The 18,349-nt window shown below is 41.4% G+C and overlaps 1 protein-coding gene across 2 annotated transcripts; it reads left to right on the top strand.

The window, feature by feature from the left end:
• Window positions 1-3,437: 3,437 nt before the first annotated feature.
• adm2a (adrenomedullin 2a) lies at window positions 3,438-16,846 on the top strand. 2 transcript variants are annotated; one of them, XM_073480612.1, is made up of 3 exons: window positions 3,438-3,549; window positions 3,871-4,154; window positions 12,459-16,846. In XM_073480612.1, the coding sequence occupies exons 2-3, from the start codon at window positions 4,057-4,059 to the stop codon at window positions 12,874-12,876; spliced, it is 516 nt and encodes a 171-aa protein (XP_073336713.1). In that variant the 5' UTR covers window positions 3,438-3,549; window positions 3,871-4,056; the 3' UTR covers window positions 12,877-16,846. The 2 variants fall into 2 exon arrangements, with proteins under 2 accessions (XP_073336713.1, XP_073336714.1); XM_073480613.1 differs by lacking the exons at window positions 3,438-3,549; window positions 3,871-4,154 and adding an exon at window positions 4,423-4,527.
• Window positions 16,847-18,349: the final 1,503 nt, after the last annotated feature.

The raw sequence follows: 18,349 nt of genomic DNA, 5'->3' as shown, positions 1-18,349 counted from the left end.
GGTGGCCACAGTGCAGAAAGTAACACACCATCATCAACACACAGACTGTGGTAAGATACAAAAGACAGATATCTTCAGCATTTATTGCAGATCCATGTGGGCATGATGAGATTTCAGCAGAAACTTGACCAGCTGCATGAACACCACCAGGCAACATCCTGTGCTTTCTGCCTGAAAGTGAACTGTAATGCATGTTTGCTTCTCTATGCTTTGCCTTTAACATAATGAGACAACACTGCTTATTTGAACTGTTTACACAAACTTTAAAGCGGGCTATGTCCCAGTGTCGCCCATTCAAAGATTCACATAAACAAAGACAAGACAGAGAACGCCGCACAATAAAGCAAGGGTCGCTCTGCTCTTTGATCAGTTGACTACGTCCCCTGAACCTATCCTTCTTGGACGAGGTTCAAAGCCACAAATGAAGGCTCTTCTAAAAACGTCCTGTACCGCATTGGCCGGCCCCACAGAGCATGTTTGCTAATTGCCGCCTAAAACAAAAGTAAAACCAGCGCACAATTGAAAGATCAAACCCGGCACGAAGCCTGTGCTCAGAGTCCAGTGGGTACTGATTTGGCTACTGTCACATGCCAGAGAACTCTTACATAAACGGGTCATGGTGACTGAAGAAGTGACCTGTTTCCACAGCCAAGTCTAAGTGGTAAATGAGTTACTATCAATTGTCTGTGTTGGGAAATGTTTCATGAATCATTGTGTCATCACGGGGCAAATCAATATGCACCACTGTGGGCTGTCTGTGGAGGACAAAATGCAATATTCAGTATGAATGAATCAACCCAAACCCAACCCTAAATCAAAGGGCAGAACCACATCTCCTGACAGCACTGCAGCGAACACCATCATGTTTCATCATGTTTGATTTTCCCAAATACAAAAATGAAGGCGATGAATTGATAACAGAAATAGGCTTGTGAAAACGAAGGCAAACCGAAGACTCGAAAGATTCTTTCATTACAACCAAACCTGGATTAGTGAGTCGATGGCAGGTCATGCTGTGGCACTTACTCTGATGGTATTACAACTACTGAGAAACTCCAAGAGACGATCAAAGAACGGCCTGAGCAGAGGCGAGCTGCAAGGCGATAGCGGCAGGGGTGAGAAGTTGGCAACTATCACTGATGGAGCTGTCTGGGCGAATATCACTCACGCAACACTCCACGTTGCACGCCAGGAAGGGATCACGTAGCTGGAGCACATTAAGGCTGATGGCAATAAATGTACGGTACAATGCACATAATTGTGAGAAATTCCTGATTCTTGAAGCATTTTCTCACTTTAATGCTTGCCCTTCCTACTCAGCTTGAAAGTTAACCTGTAGCTGTGGAAACTGGGCTCCCTGGCCTTTGCTTTGGTTGTAAGCACAAAGTTTCAGGACAGGAGGATTTAGCGCCAGTTGTGCCTCCAATGTATTATCATTACATTTGACTCAGTGAGCATAACACTTAACAAAACAAAAAAAAAAACCTACAATCTTTGCCGGGTTCTAAGATGGGCATGGTCCATACGAGGGGGATGGAAGAAGAGAGGTAAGAAGTAGGAAAAGGGTTCTGTATCACTGTGACCCAGTTTCAATCATTCTCATCCACTCCAGTGCAGCTGGTGTTGTTTTCACCTTGTCTGTCCATCTGTTCTCTGTGCGTGTCTGTCTGTGTGCATGTGTTATAATGTTATAATGCAGTAATCACCACTGAGTAGTCATTGGTTTGTGCCTGAACATGTCAACAGGTGTCACAGCTGATGTCATATGTGAATCTTTGTTTGTATTCCACAGAATGTGCATGAAAATATTTTTTATCCAAAGGGTTAGTTGTGTTTTTGAAAATTCTGCAGTAAGTGATGCAAAGTGACCCTCTGGTTTTTTTAAAGATCACGTGGTATTTATTTTTCAGAGCACTGGATGTTTAGCTGTGTGACCCCTAATGTAATAATAATATGTACACAAGAGGCACAACCTGGGGCTGTTTATTCTAAATTGAAAATCATGCCTTCACATCTGCTGCATGTGCAGTTCTCCGTGGCGGACCTACTCATGTTTACGTAGATGCCTGACATGAATTTTGCACCAGCAAAAAGAAAAATAACAAACATTACTTCCCTGCATTCCTCGTGGAGTCTGGTTTGACTTGTTGGGATGTGCAGTGTCTTTCCAGCATCGTTCAAGGCGTTCACTCAACTGTTGACAACCCGCTCAACACGCTTTCCTGGTAATAAATGTTGTGTAACCACATTTAAGCCAGGATCAAGTGTATGCATTACTACTGTGTCGCTACATCAGTCAATCAAGTTAGAATGGAAGGAGGGAACTTGGACCGAGTACAAAAATCACCACTAATGAGATGAAACAAGCTGCATAGGATTCATCTGAGTCATTAAACACAGTTGTAAGATACACGTTCAGACCTGTGCCTCATTTCCACTGTAACAGATTTAAAAAACGTAAACTCACTGAGTCACAGTTGTGTAATAACTTTTCATTTGTGAATGATAAACACTACAACTTCCTTTAAGTAGCGACAACAGTGATAAAAATACGTGAAGGAAACGTTCAGCTCAGGAAATTGATAAGTGATGCATGCACGATGAGACTGGTGTGACTTGACAAAAAGCTCTGGGGAATCCTGCGGGGGTTCCTGTATATCTGCCTTACACACTTGGCTGACAGTGATGATAAGAGATAGGAGGAGGGTTTGGTCAGAAAGACAAACTACTCGAGAAATTCATGAAAATTGGGTCTAATTTCCTGAGAATGTACATGGCTTATTAAGATAACTGAATAGAAGTGCATTTACAATATTGTTAGCCTCCGCCTAACGCTTATACTGCTTCTGTGGTGCTCAGTTGTAACTTAATGACCTTTCATGTATTTTATGTTATTTTATACCTCATATTGTATCACTACTGTTTATTATGATACATTCGAAATAGGACCTTTAATGCTGTGCTGCTTAAAAGTGAATTTATGTCACTTTACTTGCACAATATATCACATATCATATATCAATATATAGCTTGAACATTGTATGATGTCAACACAATATATCCATAATACTCCTCAGACTTTGAAGTGAGTCCATGATGCTCAATGCTCATTTTATAGTAAACTTGACATACCCTTGGGGTCTATATCAGTATCTTTAGCAACATAATGGAGCTTGTAGCTGTTCTGTGATATGGTTCATTCATATAATAAAGTGTATAAAATGAATAGTCATTCAGTTGCCATAAAACACGGTCGATCAGGGTATTTCCTGCAGGGTTCAATGTTTTCCAGACACATCAGTGTGTAAGATTCCCAGCATGGCAGACAGCCTGATGATGTGACAGCACCTTTGCCTCCGGAGTTGCCCACCTTCACGAGTCAGTGAACTCCGCCCACTCTCACTCACTATTTAAATCCACAATGTCAGCAGGCGCTCAGCTTCACACTGGAAAACTTGATCTTGACCAACAACACGTTTGGATTCATGGGAGAAGAAAAAAAACGTACTAACAACTAAAGACAGATCCTGAGCTGGAAATAGCAAGAAGGTAAGACTGCTCTTTACTTATGATATGAGTATTAATTAAATGGAATAGTTTGCTAAAAGCATTTGCATCATGGGTGGAGGTTGCATTTTTGGACATTTTCAGAAAAAAAAAATGCATCTGGTGTTAAAAAGTAGAGGTTCATGAGCAGAGGAGAAACTACTGGGCATTTCAGTTCAGCCTGTTTAGTGAAAAGTGGTTCATTCATTGAAGAGTATTAATGAATGCAAGTGGAGTAAAGTCCTGAGGCACACGTCCACCGGCTCTTATCTGTTTCAGTGAACAACAGGTTGATTGATCATTTATTTCTTCTGCTTTCTCCAGAGCTTTCATCTCCACTGCCAAGTTTTGGATATACAACCCCAGCATCAACCTTTTTGGAACATTTTCCTCTTTATCAGTATTTTTGTCTCCATTTTTTTCTCCCACTCTTGGGATTTCAACTTCGCCCAGTCTGTGTGGTCGCCCCCTCCTTCCCAGAGAGGGTGCGAAGTAAAAGTTGGCCCGGAGATGCGGTCCCTTCTCCCGCTTACTGTGTATTGCATCAGCCTGGTTTCCCTCCAGCAGCTGCTGGCACTGCCGGCTGAGGATCGTCCCGACAGGAACAGGTAGGACGCGCTCCTTACTTTATTCAGCTTTAACACCCGCTCCTGGCTTCTGATTGGCTGGATCGGATCCCTAAACATAACAGATAAACGCACCTGGAGCCGCCGTTCATTTCAACATTACCGCGCCGCTCTGCACTGAATGGCCACTCAGACCTGCTTGGTAGGGGCTTAAAGCGCAATATTATATTTATTATTACATATGAATTAGCTACAGTGACGTTATTAGATATTAAACGATGTGTTGAACATGTTTTTTTTCTTATGACAGTAGTCTTTAGTGTGTAAATACGTCAGTTGGCTACAAAGTTTTTGTTTTAAGCTAGCTGACATTTTCCTGGCTTCAAATGGATGACCTTTTCGCCGTTTGCCAGTGGTATGTGGCTTTGTTTAAACACGTTTTAATACATTAGCATTCATACAACTCTCACTATTTGCTCTAACTTATTGTTTGAGTTCAGTTTTTGTTGGCTTTTTTGAGTTACTCAACGCGGCTAGAGCAAGACCGAATAATTTAGCCAGTGTAACTTAAGCTATCACCGGGGTCACTGTGTGTAAAAGTGAAACTGCCATGTTGTTGTGTCGGGGAGATTAAAAGACTGCAAGGTCAAAGCCTCGCCATGATAAAGTGAAATCACTTTATCTCTCCTTGAGAGAAGCCCTGCTGGAGACCAAGTCAGTGACAGTGTTAGGAATTGCTAGACTATATTTAAATTACCATTATGACTACAGACCCAACCAAACGAAAATCCATTTTTTTCATAAAACTTTTTTAGTGACTTAGCCTAAAAATGTTTGTATCAGTAGTAAGTTATTGTAGCTTTAATTTCAATGGTAGGATATCACTTTTTAAGTATAAGGTAGGCTAAAGTTAAAGTAACTGATCATGAGGTCATGCAGGTTATAGTGTGAAGTGGGAATTGAAGTGTGAACTTTCCACATTTTACAGCAGATCTATATGCCAAATCAGCTAATTGGCACCACTGATGCATTTAATCCATATTCTGTGAACAATTCAACCACTTCAAACATTTCACAAAATGATGATTCTCTCTTTTCTGCTTCTTCTTCTTCTTCTTCTTCTTCTTCTTCCTCCACTTCTCGATCCTAACAGCCATCACATGAGTAACTGTTTATAGAGGTTTTGTTTGGTTTAATCTCCCTGCGATTCTGTACGGAAAACTGTTATTTCGGAGGTGGGAAAACCAGTTGGTATCCATGAATAGCCCGGCCAGAAATACCAGCATAGCTATTGTCATTGAGTGGCACCTGTAGTTTTCCACCCCCTAAGCCCTGCATCAAACATTAGGCAACAGCATAACAACCAGTTTGATTACTAACAGTTCAACACACATAATGCACTGTTTACTGATGATGAGTGAGGGAGGTCTGCCAGCGATGCAATATGAGAGAGGAGTTACACTGTTGAAGAGCAGTGAGGAATGTGGATGAGTTGGTGTGTGAACGCCCTCTTCTGGTAGAGTTTGGATCCACAGCTGCTGGCTCAGTGTCAGCCCTGGGAGGGAGGGGGACTCAGTGTTGGGATGTGCGGGTCTTGGACGAAGACAAGCATCAAGGCCTGCTCTGAGTCTGTCCTGTCTATGCATCACCTTTAAGTTGTGATTGAACAAAGAAAATTTTGGCTGACAAGGACTTTGCAGCTTATCCCATCTGACTGAGATATCAAGGATACTGCTGAGATATCACTGGTGTTGTTTGGGGACAGCTGTAGTATTGTAGCAGGAACATTAGCATTGTTAGCATCGATAAGAAAATTTCAAATTAATTAAAAAGAATCTTAGAGATCAATTTGAAAAAAAGTTCCACATTCAGTGATGGGCAGGTTGCTATAGTAAGGCAGGAATGAAGGGGGTTTGAAGAAAGCACTTGACATCTAATACTGATAACGTGACACTGTAAGAAGATCTGGGAGTGGAACTTTCCTCCAGGTGGCCATGTCTTGCATGTGTGTGTCAAAGTGTGTGTGTTCAAATGGTGAACACCTGCTGCAAAAACCTGGGAAGGAGCTCCTGTATCTGCTGTCTGTTTGTGTTACTCCCACACTACACCTGCCCATTACTATAATCCCCCATGAGTCCCATCATTGTTTGAAAGTGTCAGGGCCATTACCAGCATGGGTCATTTCTTTGTTTGTTTCTTGCTGCATCTACAAACTGATGCAGCAGTTAATATTTGTTTTAGTATTTTGGCCACTACCTATCTACCCTTTTCCTTACAAATTATTAAGTGATACTTGAGAAAGGCAGGGCTCAAAATGACAGAAATTGTCATGTGAACACCTTGACGTGCTTATCTTCATCAGTGTACTTGTTATTTTCCATAAAAGTTTTTTATGAACTTTTGAGTAGCATATGCCTGCTCACTGCTACTGTATGTTTTGGACTGTTGACTCCGGGGAGAGTGTAGACATGCTGACTCCCTTACACATAGACTGAGGACAGCTTCAACAAGAGTTACCTCAGCTAAACCCTGAGCAACCAGTAGAAGTAATTTATACAGTGCTAAAGATGTGATCCCTCACTGGCTTCCCACCACAAACACAATTGTGCTCCATGGTTCACCCATCCAAGTTAAAAGCAGCGTAGCTGGAGGTTGAACCGTGATTACAGTATTGTAACCACCAACCGCAGTTTGTAAGGTTATGTTTTTGTTTTTACCCGTGTCCGTTTGTTTTTTGGTTGGTTTGTCAGCAGGATTTCACAAAAACTACTGGAACAGATTTCCTCCAAAATTGAATGGAGGATGGGCCTCGGACAGGAATAGACCCTATTAACCTTTGGTGCGGATCCAGGAATATTTTCTCACTTTTCTTTAACATTGTGACATAAGGTGTTTTTCAACATTTTCGTTAATGTCTCGGGGAATAATGAATGCATTTTGATGAAAAAAATGGGAATGGACTCTACTGAGTGCCTTTCTGGTTGAACATGTAACTCACGGAGGGTGTCTGGGTGGGGCACAGCCTACACAAATGTCTCTTACTCTGACAACACAGTGAGAGGTTTCCTCCCCCGTCAGTTGTCCTGCTTCACAGTTCTCACTTTGCACATCTCTCATAAATGTCCTGTTTGCCTTTTATTAGGACAGTAAATTCTCTCTTTCTCTAAATAGAGTACATCCTGTTCTGTTTCTGTCAGATACTGACCACATGATAATAACAGACATCTCCACATTTCTCTCCTGTTGGATGCAGAGTGTGTCTGAGCTCAGATGTCATTCCTTCCCTGTTCTGTGGTGTCCATGCTGTCCCTATGTGTCCTGATAAGGACACGACCAAATTCCACATAGGCGCTGCAACAATGCCTGATGGGTGCTTTCTGAACAAGGAGAAATTGCATGTTCTTGGGATCACACGCAAGGCATACCCTTCATTGTCGTTTTACATAACGTCTTGTGGGCTTTTTTGTAAAGGAAAATAGCTGGGATCCGCAGCCAAGCAATGAGTTAAATATGGCTTTAGCAGGCGATGCCGCTTTACAATACAGATTCCAGAAGTGGGAAGTGGCTTATTGCTTCGAGACAGAGATGTAAAGCTGATTTGCGGTCAAGCTTTCGTTACTCTGCCTCTGATTCGTCTGGACCGCGGTACAATGACATGACAAGTCAGTCTGTGTGTATATGTTGTGGATGCAAGGTTGTTGGAACTTTTTCAAGGCCAAATAAAGTCATGTTTTTCCCCAAACAGCTTGTTAAATCATTAACCCACTCTTGTAAGCGTGGATTTGAACAGCATGGAGTTCGGACGTCCACTGTAGATACTCTTAACATAATATTTACCTGAGAAACAGACTGAATTCATCTCACATGGGGTGGCTTCCTGCCTTGTTGATGTTTGCTATCTATGTTCTGAAATGTTTACACCTTACGTAGGAACTCTCTCTTTAGCGAGTATAGATCAGAAATATACATCTCAGAGAAGCACTTTTATGCTCCCAGAATGATTGAAACCAGGATTGCCTCCTCTGCAAATCATCTTAAGAGAGGCCTCTTCTCATATGTCTTCTGTAATTGGTTGCGTGTTGTAAACAGGAATTTTGGCTTGTGCTGCTCAGACATATATAAGTATGATATAAACAGTCATATGGCTCCGTGGGAGTCAATCTGACCAAACCCAGGCTGAAGTTGAGGAGGTTTGAGGAGAAGCTGCAACCAAGCAGGCAGAGAATTCCACTGTGGATTAATGGTTAAGACCTAAATTCCGCCCTCCATATCCTTAAAGAGCAGGTTTCCACTCCACAGAAAGCCACTGCGTTGAGGAGGCATGAATGCACATGTATACTGTATATATATATAAGAGGTAGTGGCTTATAGTCGGGGAGTGGATCGAAAGGCTTACGGGAAAACAAAGATGAGACAAAACCTGCTGTTTTTTGACGATGTGATTGCGAGTGTTTTCTCTACTCGCATTGCAAAAATTTGGTTTTTGTAGCAACTGTATAGTTTTTTAACTTGGCATCTGCTCTCAGTGTCATTTACTGGGTGGCTAAGTCCAGTTTTGCTTGTATTTAGTAAGTCACACCCCATTGAGGAGGTTATGAAAACAGAACTGCTACCGATCAAGTAGACCAGTGTTTCATGTGACATAAATCACCTTTCCTTTATTTTTGTCCTGCTTCCTGCTAACAACAATCTCCCCACTGTTACCTACTGGGAGATTACCAATGAATGTGCCATATTTACTGCTGATTAAGGCTGCCCTGGGTAAGCTTCAGCCTGTAGTGTATCAGCAGCATGGTACCAGAGTTAGGGTTGAAGTTATTGTAAGGGCACATGTATCAGGGTTGGCCGACGCCTGCCCAATTGGTGTATGATGATGTCCGCAGTGAAACATTGTGATGGACAATGACATTTTACACATGGGGAGACTCTAGTTTTGGTTCCTTGTCTTAGAGGCGGCAATGCTGTCAGGTTAAAACAAAAGAAAAACCAAACAAGGCAGCACAAAGGGATCAGCCTGGCCTTTTGTTGAACTGTAAAACCTTTGAAATCATCTTCAGTCAAAAGGAATTTTAGTTTAAAGCCCTTTAACCAAGACCACGCTAGGTGTTAAAAACCACAGTGGGCTGAACAATTAAAGACAAAGTAGCTTGGATATCTTTGATCGTCTGCCAATCATGGAGATCTCTATTACCTTCGAGTAGTGGGATTAGGCTCTTAAGAGCCAAATTGGCCTGTCTTGTGAGATGAAATGTAAACGAGTTCTCTACTGCAAGTCTTTTTAAGGAGGATGTAACTGGAGCTGTCTCAGCACAGGCTGACTAAGGGTTAGGCTTTTCCCTCCATTACATATACTTCACATAGCTATTAACATCAATTATGACATTTCAATTTGCCTGTAGAGAATTACTTAGATGGTAATTCTGTTATAATTCTTCAAATCAAACAAAACAATATCAGACCTGAATTGAAATAAGCAAACCATTGCAAACACATTTAACCTTATGTATTTATATGAACGTTATCTACCAGCTGACACAGATGTCCTTACTAGCCACTTGGTTTCCAGCCAATTGGAGATTTAGATGCAGACATGCAAAGTCCAATCCCATGTGAGGGTTGGAGGGTTTGTGTTCGATTGATAAAAGTTGTTAGGTTGACCTGGCCAAGAACAAAATGCAGACCTCATTCCCGGTCACTTATCTGCTTGTTTAAGATGCTTAGTGAAGTGCACCACATTTAGGTACTCAGGTACTGTTAGGAAATCTTGTAAAGAATAAATTCAAATCCACCCCTAATCAGTTTAAAAACAGTGAAAGCGCAATGCAGGTACTATAAATATACATTTAGAGATACGCAACATGTACATTATGTGGGTGGGCTATGAAGTGTTACATACAAATGTAACAAAAACAGAAATGTGGTGCAGGGCCACTACTGCTGCCACGTGACCCATGTGAACAGCTTTCCAGTGCAGTCAAAAGCAACATTCACTCTGCAGATCAGGTGGGTGTAACTTGGTGATGTGGCACCAAGGCACACCAAGTCTGTCTTGGAAATAGTGCTTGTCTCTGTCTGTGGCCTGGCATTATGCAGCTATTTATTCAGCCACTGCCACTGTTGGACAGCAGGTCTCCTACAAGCTACCAGTCTTGACAGCAGTGAGCCGGCAGCTGAACCGGCTGAATAAACCAAAAGCTTCACATTTAACTGAGAAGTCCAACACCCACCATAGCACCATCTCATATCTCAACCTCACTATGAGTGTTCACGGTGAAATAGCACGAGTCAGCATTTCACATTGGAATACATTTTATAAAATTAGATCAGCTGTGGCCACTGCCTCTGAAAACATTGGAAAAATGTTACCAAACCTGATGCGGTGGAAGATTTTTTTCCCTTTGACTCAGAAAAGCAAATGGCAGATATATTTGCCCTGATGCTGTTTTTAAACCTCATTATATTTATATCCTATTCATCTCTGGCTGCCAGGGGTAACAGCTCTTTCCACTTCTCTACGACCTTCAGCGGTGGTCATGGGTCAACACTCAGGGACTTGAGTTGCACTGTGCTCTACAAACAGCGGGGACAGTTGAGTGAGGAGCTGCAGGTCAAGTTGTGAGAAGTGACTGTCTTTGACAAACAATGAACAGATGGCAAGCTGTTCGGCGCTGTGTTTGTTGAATGTCCTGTACCCGCTGGTCCACCGCACTGCAGAGCCTGAACATCTTAACAGGCCATTTAGTCTGATGTGCTTTCTCAGAAGCCTGCTTTTTGTGAGTGTATTTAATTCAGCCAGGTTTTAAAGCTACAATATGAAACATCTCTGCATTGAAATGTCTAAAACAGTTGTGACAATGTAAGTAACATTATCCCAAATGTTTCTGACAATGTTCAAACCAAGTGAAATCTGTTATTTTACACAAGGTAACAGCATGTTCTGGTCGCCTGTCACTATAACTTCTGGGAGAAAGGCAGAGAGTGAGGGAGGAAGTTGGCGAACGTGACTAAATGTAACATGAATACAACTCTAAAACATTACCTCATCTGTGAACATGTCCAGCTGAGTCACGCAGATAGATTTTCATCAGCAATTGTGTTTGTTAAACATGATCCCACATCACTTATGTCTTGTTTTGTTTAAATTCTTTGTTTTATTTCTCAGCTGAGATTTTAATGTTCACCCGTGGACCTCAGCACCACTCAGGCATGGCTGGCCAGGCTAAATCTCCCTTAGCTACCAGTGAAATCCAGCTGGGCATTAAAATGCAGGGAGGTGCAGGTCTTGATTGTATAATGCAATAAGCAAGGCTGACTCAGAGCACATGTTGTTTGAGTCAACATGTGAGAAGCCATTAACTTTTATGTGGTGCATTAAGAGATGGGCATGGTGTCCACGTGGATGGATGTCAGTGCAGGGAGCCACGCTGTGTCCAGACAGCAGGCAAAAATGATTTGTTTATCAAAGCTGCTTTGTACAGCTAATCGGATTTCTGCAGAATTACTTGTACCCTTACAACATTAGTTGTTATAGTAACAATGCTGGCAAGTGTTTGTGTGACTAAAGTGCTTCTTTTTTTTCTAAAAACCTTTTCTATTTTTTCTACCCATGGTTGCAGCAATAATTTAGACATAGACGTTTTTCTCTGATTTTACAGTTTAATTAGCAATGCTAGCTAAGAATGGCAATGTTAGTCAGTCAGTCCACACCTTTGGTCCAGACTGAACTGGAGGGATTGCCAATCCTTTCTGCCTATTTTGCTCTCCACATGGACTGTTTATCTGCATTCAACCCAAGTCTGCGGCTGTGATTTGTCAATACTACTTTGACTACAACAGACTATGAACGGAAGCTAAAATGCTTGATATTTTAGTGAAATGACTCAATAACTATTGCATGAATTGTAATAACTTTGCTCATCACTCAACTTCATCAAGTCAAAATTGTAATTGGTCTTGAAACTTTGGTCGATGACCAAATGCCTGCAAAACAAATGCATTCCTATCAGCCTCAACTGTATACAGTGTTTATTGATTATTAGCACACGTTAGCATGCAAAAATGCATCAGATTGTAAACATTGTCATTATGAGCATGTTAGCATGCCGATGTTAGGATTTAGCTAAAAAACAATGTCATGTCTAAGTACACAGCTGCTAACATGGCCACAGACTCTTCGCCTCATTCTGATGGTGTTTTAAAATGTATTTTTATTTGTCCAGGTGCCAGCATTCTCCTCCATTTTTAATCTTCAGTGGTGCATTTCTCATGTGCTTTAAATCCAAATAAATGATCAATACTCATACAACTTCGGGACAGCTTTTCACCTTATTTGTCTTTCTTCCTCAGGTTGGACCTCCTCCACAAGTTTAATGACCAGAGAGAAGATAGAGCCTCAGTGTCAGGAAGCCAGACCCACGTCACTGTCCCTTCTACAGTCCCCAGCCAATCCCCAAAATGGCTGCCCGGTTTTATGAGACACCAGCCAGCTTCAGGAGTGAGAATGGCCTTGGCAAGCCTGGCATGGGCACGACCTGCTGAGGCTTCACAGATCGAGAAGAGGGCGCTGAGAGCTCGTCGCCATGCCCACTCGGGATCACGAGGTGGTCACCACTACCCCCACCACGCCCAGCTGATGAGAGTGGGTTGCGTCTTGGGAACATGCCAAGTGCAGAACCTCAGCCACCGGCTCTATCAGCTCATTGGTCAGAGTGGCAGAGAAGACTCATCCCCCATCAACCCCAGAAGCCCCCATAGTTATGGATGAGTCAGTTTATACCCCCAAACCCCACAGCAAGTCTATCTATATATTCATTTATTTATCTCTTTATGTGCTAGTGGTAGCTTTTGCATTAGAGTTGATGTAGTCCATTTGTTATCTATCTCAAAATGACAATTATACTCCTCTTAAAATGACTGTTGTGCGTCTCTTTGTACTCATTGATGGATTTGAAGATTCAAATCAGATTATGACTGATTGAATCATCTTCAAAACCCCCCGTTTGAGTTCTCCATCCTGAGAACGCATTTTTGAAGGACGTTCAACTCTCGTCAAAGTCTTTTTGGTTCTCCCTCCTGAACGCCAAAAGAAGCCAAGAGGCCTCAGTTTGACATCCTAATCCTGTTAATGTACGAATGAAGGCTTGTCCTCAACACCATTCAATGGCCTGGCCCTGTCTGCCAACTGACCCCCCCCCACCCAGAGGTGGTTATCCCGTGGCTCATTGATCAAACACTTAAGCCCCTAATGTGGATTTCAACGTGCACTCAGAGCCGGAGTCCTGTCAAAACCAATGTATTCCCAAAGACCCCGTAAACGACCCAATGAACCCTTTCACCTCTTTTTTGTTGCCCCCCTTTTTGTCAACTTTGGAACTCCCAGGTCGTTTCACAACTGCATATATAATTTCAATATGAACATCCTCGGAGTATTCCACAAGCTTTCAATTGAACTGGGAATTCGTCACACAGCAGGACTTTGTGTTGCAGGACCACAGCTTACATGTGAACCCCGCCACAGCATCTTGGGTTACACCAGAGTTTAAGAGCACTCTGGGTCAGGACTCAACCACATAAACTCCACGCTGAAAATGAAAAAGAAGAGGGTCAGCATCCAGAGACTTGGGAGGAATCTACACAGAAACTGACCTCCCAAAGGATCAGTTTCAATGTTGCATTATAGTGGCCAAGACAGTAGGTGGCAAAGTGAACCTTAGAGCCATGAATCACAGCTCCGGCGCACTGCTGCTGGCATTTTCCCCACAGGAGGCCAAGTCTGAAATATTAGCCCTTTCACGTGATTCATAAGTTCCCCTTGCAAGTCAGGACTGTGGGTGACAGCAGTTTAATAAACCTGACCTAATCACTTCAGTCATATGTACCGCCTCAGCAGGAGAGGGGGGCCCTGAGCCTCCCATGGTCTGCACATTCAACACTAATAAAGTGCAAGGCATGTGGCATCTACACACATGCACATATGTAGTCTTGAGCTTGCAGATATTAAAAGGGTTGGTTTACCAAAAATTACAAAGAAAACCCAACAATTTTCCCTTATTCCTGCGGCATATTTTAAAATAACTTTTTTATGCTTGTTCTGTGAGCACCACAGTCAAACTTCTATTCACCTCCCTTGTCTTGGGGTGGATGTAGAAACCTCAGACACATATCTTGGGCAAATAAAACCAAAAGTAACTTTGCTCAGGTGAACCAGGAAATGGGTCGGGTTCTTTTGCAATTTTGTTAAACCAACCCTTTACGTGGTTCTGTGCCAGAAACAGAAAAATCAGCTTATATTGTTACTAAATAATCACACTGGGTTGATGCTTTATAGCAAAGGGTCAATCTAGTAAAGTTGAGTGGGCTTTGAGGGAGTTTTGGAAATAGAGCTGCAATGATAGTCAATTTGAAAGAAAATGAATTGCCAACTATTTTAACTTTTGATGAATTGTTTCAGCTATTTGCTGCTGGTTCCAGCTTCTAAAATGTAAGAATTTGCTGCTTTTCTTGTCATTTATGACAGTAAATGTCCCAAGTCTTTGGGTTAGAAGCAAATTTGGGAATTGTGATGAGCATTTTTCACAATTTTTTGACATTTTATAGACAATGGATACACTTTAATTTTAATTAATTGTGTAAATAATCTTTACCTGCAGCCCTATTTGGAAAACCCCTTTTCAATTAAGAAATTAGTATTTTTTTGGAGTGTTCTTGCTCCCTTGTTTTGGCAAGTCATCTTCTGTGATTAAGAAACACTAAAAGCTTCTTTTTTTCTAACCCATACTTCGCATGATTGGAGGTCATAATGAGGCTCTAAATCCACTCGTAGAACTTCCAATCTGCTAATTAAATACCTGAGATAGAGTGGATAAGAGTAATTTTGAGGAAGAACGAATAACTAAAGGTCAACTGTTTTCCATAGGCAATGCTTGCCAACATGTTATAGCATAAACATGATTGTGTTGCCAGCAACAGCACCCTTGTTGTTCACATGTGGTATGTTAAAATGGGTTTAAGTTAGTCCTGAGATGACGACTAAAAGCTCAACTGTTACATTGCGGGTTTTCTAATGAGAGACCACAGTGACCAAAATGTTAGGTGTAAGAGTGCCCAATTTCAAATATGCACTCGAAGCTTAGCAGCAAATCAAAAATACATGCCCCGATGTTTCATTCTCTCTAAATATGTCCGTCTCTGAAATGGTGGGCGGATGATGGACTGAGAATAACTGAGGTCAAGTCCTACTCAACAAGCATGCTAAAATTTAACAGGCCTTAAACTCAAAAAATGCAACCGTTGCTATAAAACAGAATTATATTACATATTATTTACATACTTCAACACTTCTATTTCAAGACTTTACTATATGGTAGCCTGATCTTAGTTTGCAGAGAGTGGGTGTGTGATAGTAGGAATACAGGCAAGACTGACCTACTTTCTGCTGTATGTGCACATCATTTAGATGAATTGTACAACCAGAGGACAGAGTGTTTTAGCCTTTCTTATATTGCATATCATTTTACAAATATGAAAGTTTGGTATTCCTAAGAGCCTGACAGTTTATTCTCACCAAATACCTGGCAATACTTGACAAATCAAATGACTTTACAGTATGTGATCTGCATCATATAATAATGTTTTCTTTCATATCTCCGTCTGTGTCTTCTGATTTTACTTTGTGTCTCTTCTCTCTAATCAACAGTTTCTTTTTATATTCAGTCTCTCAGCCCCATCCTGGCTCTCTTCTCTCTTCTGTCTGTAATCATGGGGGCCTGGAGGTCAAAGGGTAATAATCAGTGGTTCTTTAGTCTTGAATCTAATCTGTTCAAAGGCTTGCTGAGGTGAAACATGCCATTCTCTCTGCTGTAATGGAGCTAATCAGTGTCTCGTGACGGATCATTAAAAGGCTTTTCAAACGCTCTGAAACCCGGGTGGATCTCTCTGCTTTTTAAAATGTACTATGTCACTCACACACGCACGATGTTTGTGAGTGTGTGTTTGAGCTGCTGTGCGTAGCCTATCAGGACACTTATCTCCTGTGTTTGATCTGTGTTCTGGACCATTGTGCTCCCACTATTTTTTTTTTTTGCTCAGTTTGTTTTTGTGACGTCAAGACGTGGCGTCATGTCAAGATCTGTGAGCAAACTGCGCACGACCGCTAATACCTCCCCATAGAAACATCTAGAGCTTTCATGGCATTCTGTTGCAAAGAGGAATGAGAGCAGAGTTAACATATGAAATGTTTCTGTTAGTTTTGTACGATAGAGTGGATGCAGGTAGATCTCATTAGGTTTATTTATGCTGATTTTTCCATTTGAAAGTCACATGATCTCCTTTAGGGTCACAGGAAAGCACTTTAACACAAACACGTGTTGATAGTTTCATGAATTTCACTCATTATGATGAACTTGTGAAAATTAGATGAGGTTTGTCTTTTTAAATGTTGCATTTGAGATTGTCCTTGAAGATGTCAGTGCACTCCATGTGGCGTCAGGATGACTGTGAACATCGTGTGCACCTGTGAATAAATATATATATATTTAGCCAAACTATTTAAAGAAAGTTATGTATTTAAGTTATCTTTGTATGTTAATTTCTGTATGTCACCAAAGACTATTTATCTCATCTTTTCCACTGTTCCTTCATCATGACCTTACGGTCAGAAAGGAAGTCTAAACTGTAGATTAAATGTTACTGTTTGATAATGTCATTCGCTCTGTAAAATAAAGAACTATACTGTAGTGTGACTGAGTATGGAGTATGATTTTATAGTGTGTATGTGTGTACATCTCTTCAGGACATAAAGACATGCATGACAGAAGCACGAGGCTTTTTAATTGGTTCCACTGTCCTTCATGTAACTGTGCCCTTGAGCAAACTGTTCTGACCCAAATATCCCACGAAGAAGTCAATCATTACATGACAGAACTAACAGATCTAATGGAGGGCAGAGGACAATGTGAATGAAACATTGAGAAACATAATGAGGGCATGACAGCAGCCACGTTAGCGGTAAAGGTCTCATGACTGGGCAGAGTTAATGAATGACAGTGGGTTCGATCAGCAGCAGACAAGCTATTGGTTCATTTCTCTTCCAGTGAAGGAGAGGAGAGGAATCTAAACCAATAGCAAATTGAATTTTGAACATGCGTCTCAGTGGCAAAGATGCTGTGGAAGCGGAAGGTTGAGTTAATTATTTGAACCCAAATGTTCCACTCGTTCCACTTTAAGCTTACCTTAAGTGGCTGTAACATCACAGCAGCTGACTCATTTTTTCCACTCTACATCATTACGTAACGGATGTGCTTGTTCCAGGACTTCTGATTAGCCACAGACAGGTGTCAAATGTAATGACAAACCAAAATAAACTGTTAGTAAGGTGTTGTTCCACCATGAGCCTCCAGAATAGCGTCAATGCATCTCTTGAGCTGTGGAGGGAAGAACATTATTCATTTCACCATTCAGTAGGGTCCTGTGCCCTGTATAGAATCACTTCGTATATACTCATATATACCTGTTTTTCCTTTACTATACCTCCCATCTGTACATGTTACACTAAATGAATGAATAATGAATCTAAGACTCTTTTGTTTGGCTAATTTACAGACGATATTCCGTTGTCATCTGATGTCACACTCAGGGTGGGAAGCACAAACGTTGTCACAAAAGTCATATAAACTTAGTGAATCCGACAACATTCTTAACGTTTCACCACTTCCTGGCTGATCAGCAACTGAAAAGATGATCAATAGTGAAAATATGGAGGGACATCGGATCACATTTCAAGATAAAACAACATTTGATCATCTAACGTTAGCATTCAACCACTTCTTAGCTAACATTACCATTTGAAATCTAATGCCTTTCACTTCCAGGTTTGAATAAATGTGTCCAAGATGTGGGCAATATTTTAAAATGAATTTATGCATTTCCTTTCCTATCACGTAACACTATTGAATGGTAATGTTAGCTAGGAAGTTTTTGAATGCTAATGTTAGCTGTCGTCGAACGGACGCTTACTGTTAGCAAATATGTTGTTTTATCTTAAAATATGGCTTGATGTCCCTCTGGATTTTCACTATCTGTTGTCTTTTTAGTTGCTGCTCAATCAGGAAATGGTCAAATTAAACAGATCTTTCAGATTCCCTATGTTTATATGACTTGCAATCTGATAAACAGCAGTACGACATTCAAGCTTCCCACCCTGAGCGTGCCTACAGAAGAAAATGGCCCCCATGTGGTCT

Source organism: Pagrus major, chromosome 14 (genome assembly GCF_040436345.1).
Source record: "Pagrus major chromosome 14, Pma_NU_1.0".
Classification (NCBI taxonomy): domain Eukaryota; kingdom Metazoa; phylum Chordata; class Actinopteri; order Spariformes; family Sparidae; genus Pagrus; species Pagrus major.
This window is presented reverse-complemented; position numbering and strand designations above follow the sequence as displayed.

Excerpts from the sequence above, each read along its gene's own strand:
- adm2a (XM_073480612.1), top strand. The coding sequence starts at position 4,057 with ATGCGGTCCCTTCTCCCGCTTACTGTGTATTGCATCAGCCTGGTTTCC. Across the intron at positions 4,155-12,458 it reads GATCGTCCCGACAGGAACAG|GTTGGACCTCCTCCACAAGT; the intron begins GTAGGACGCGCT and ends TTTCTTCCTCAG.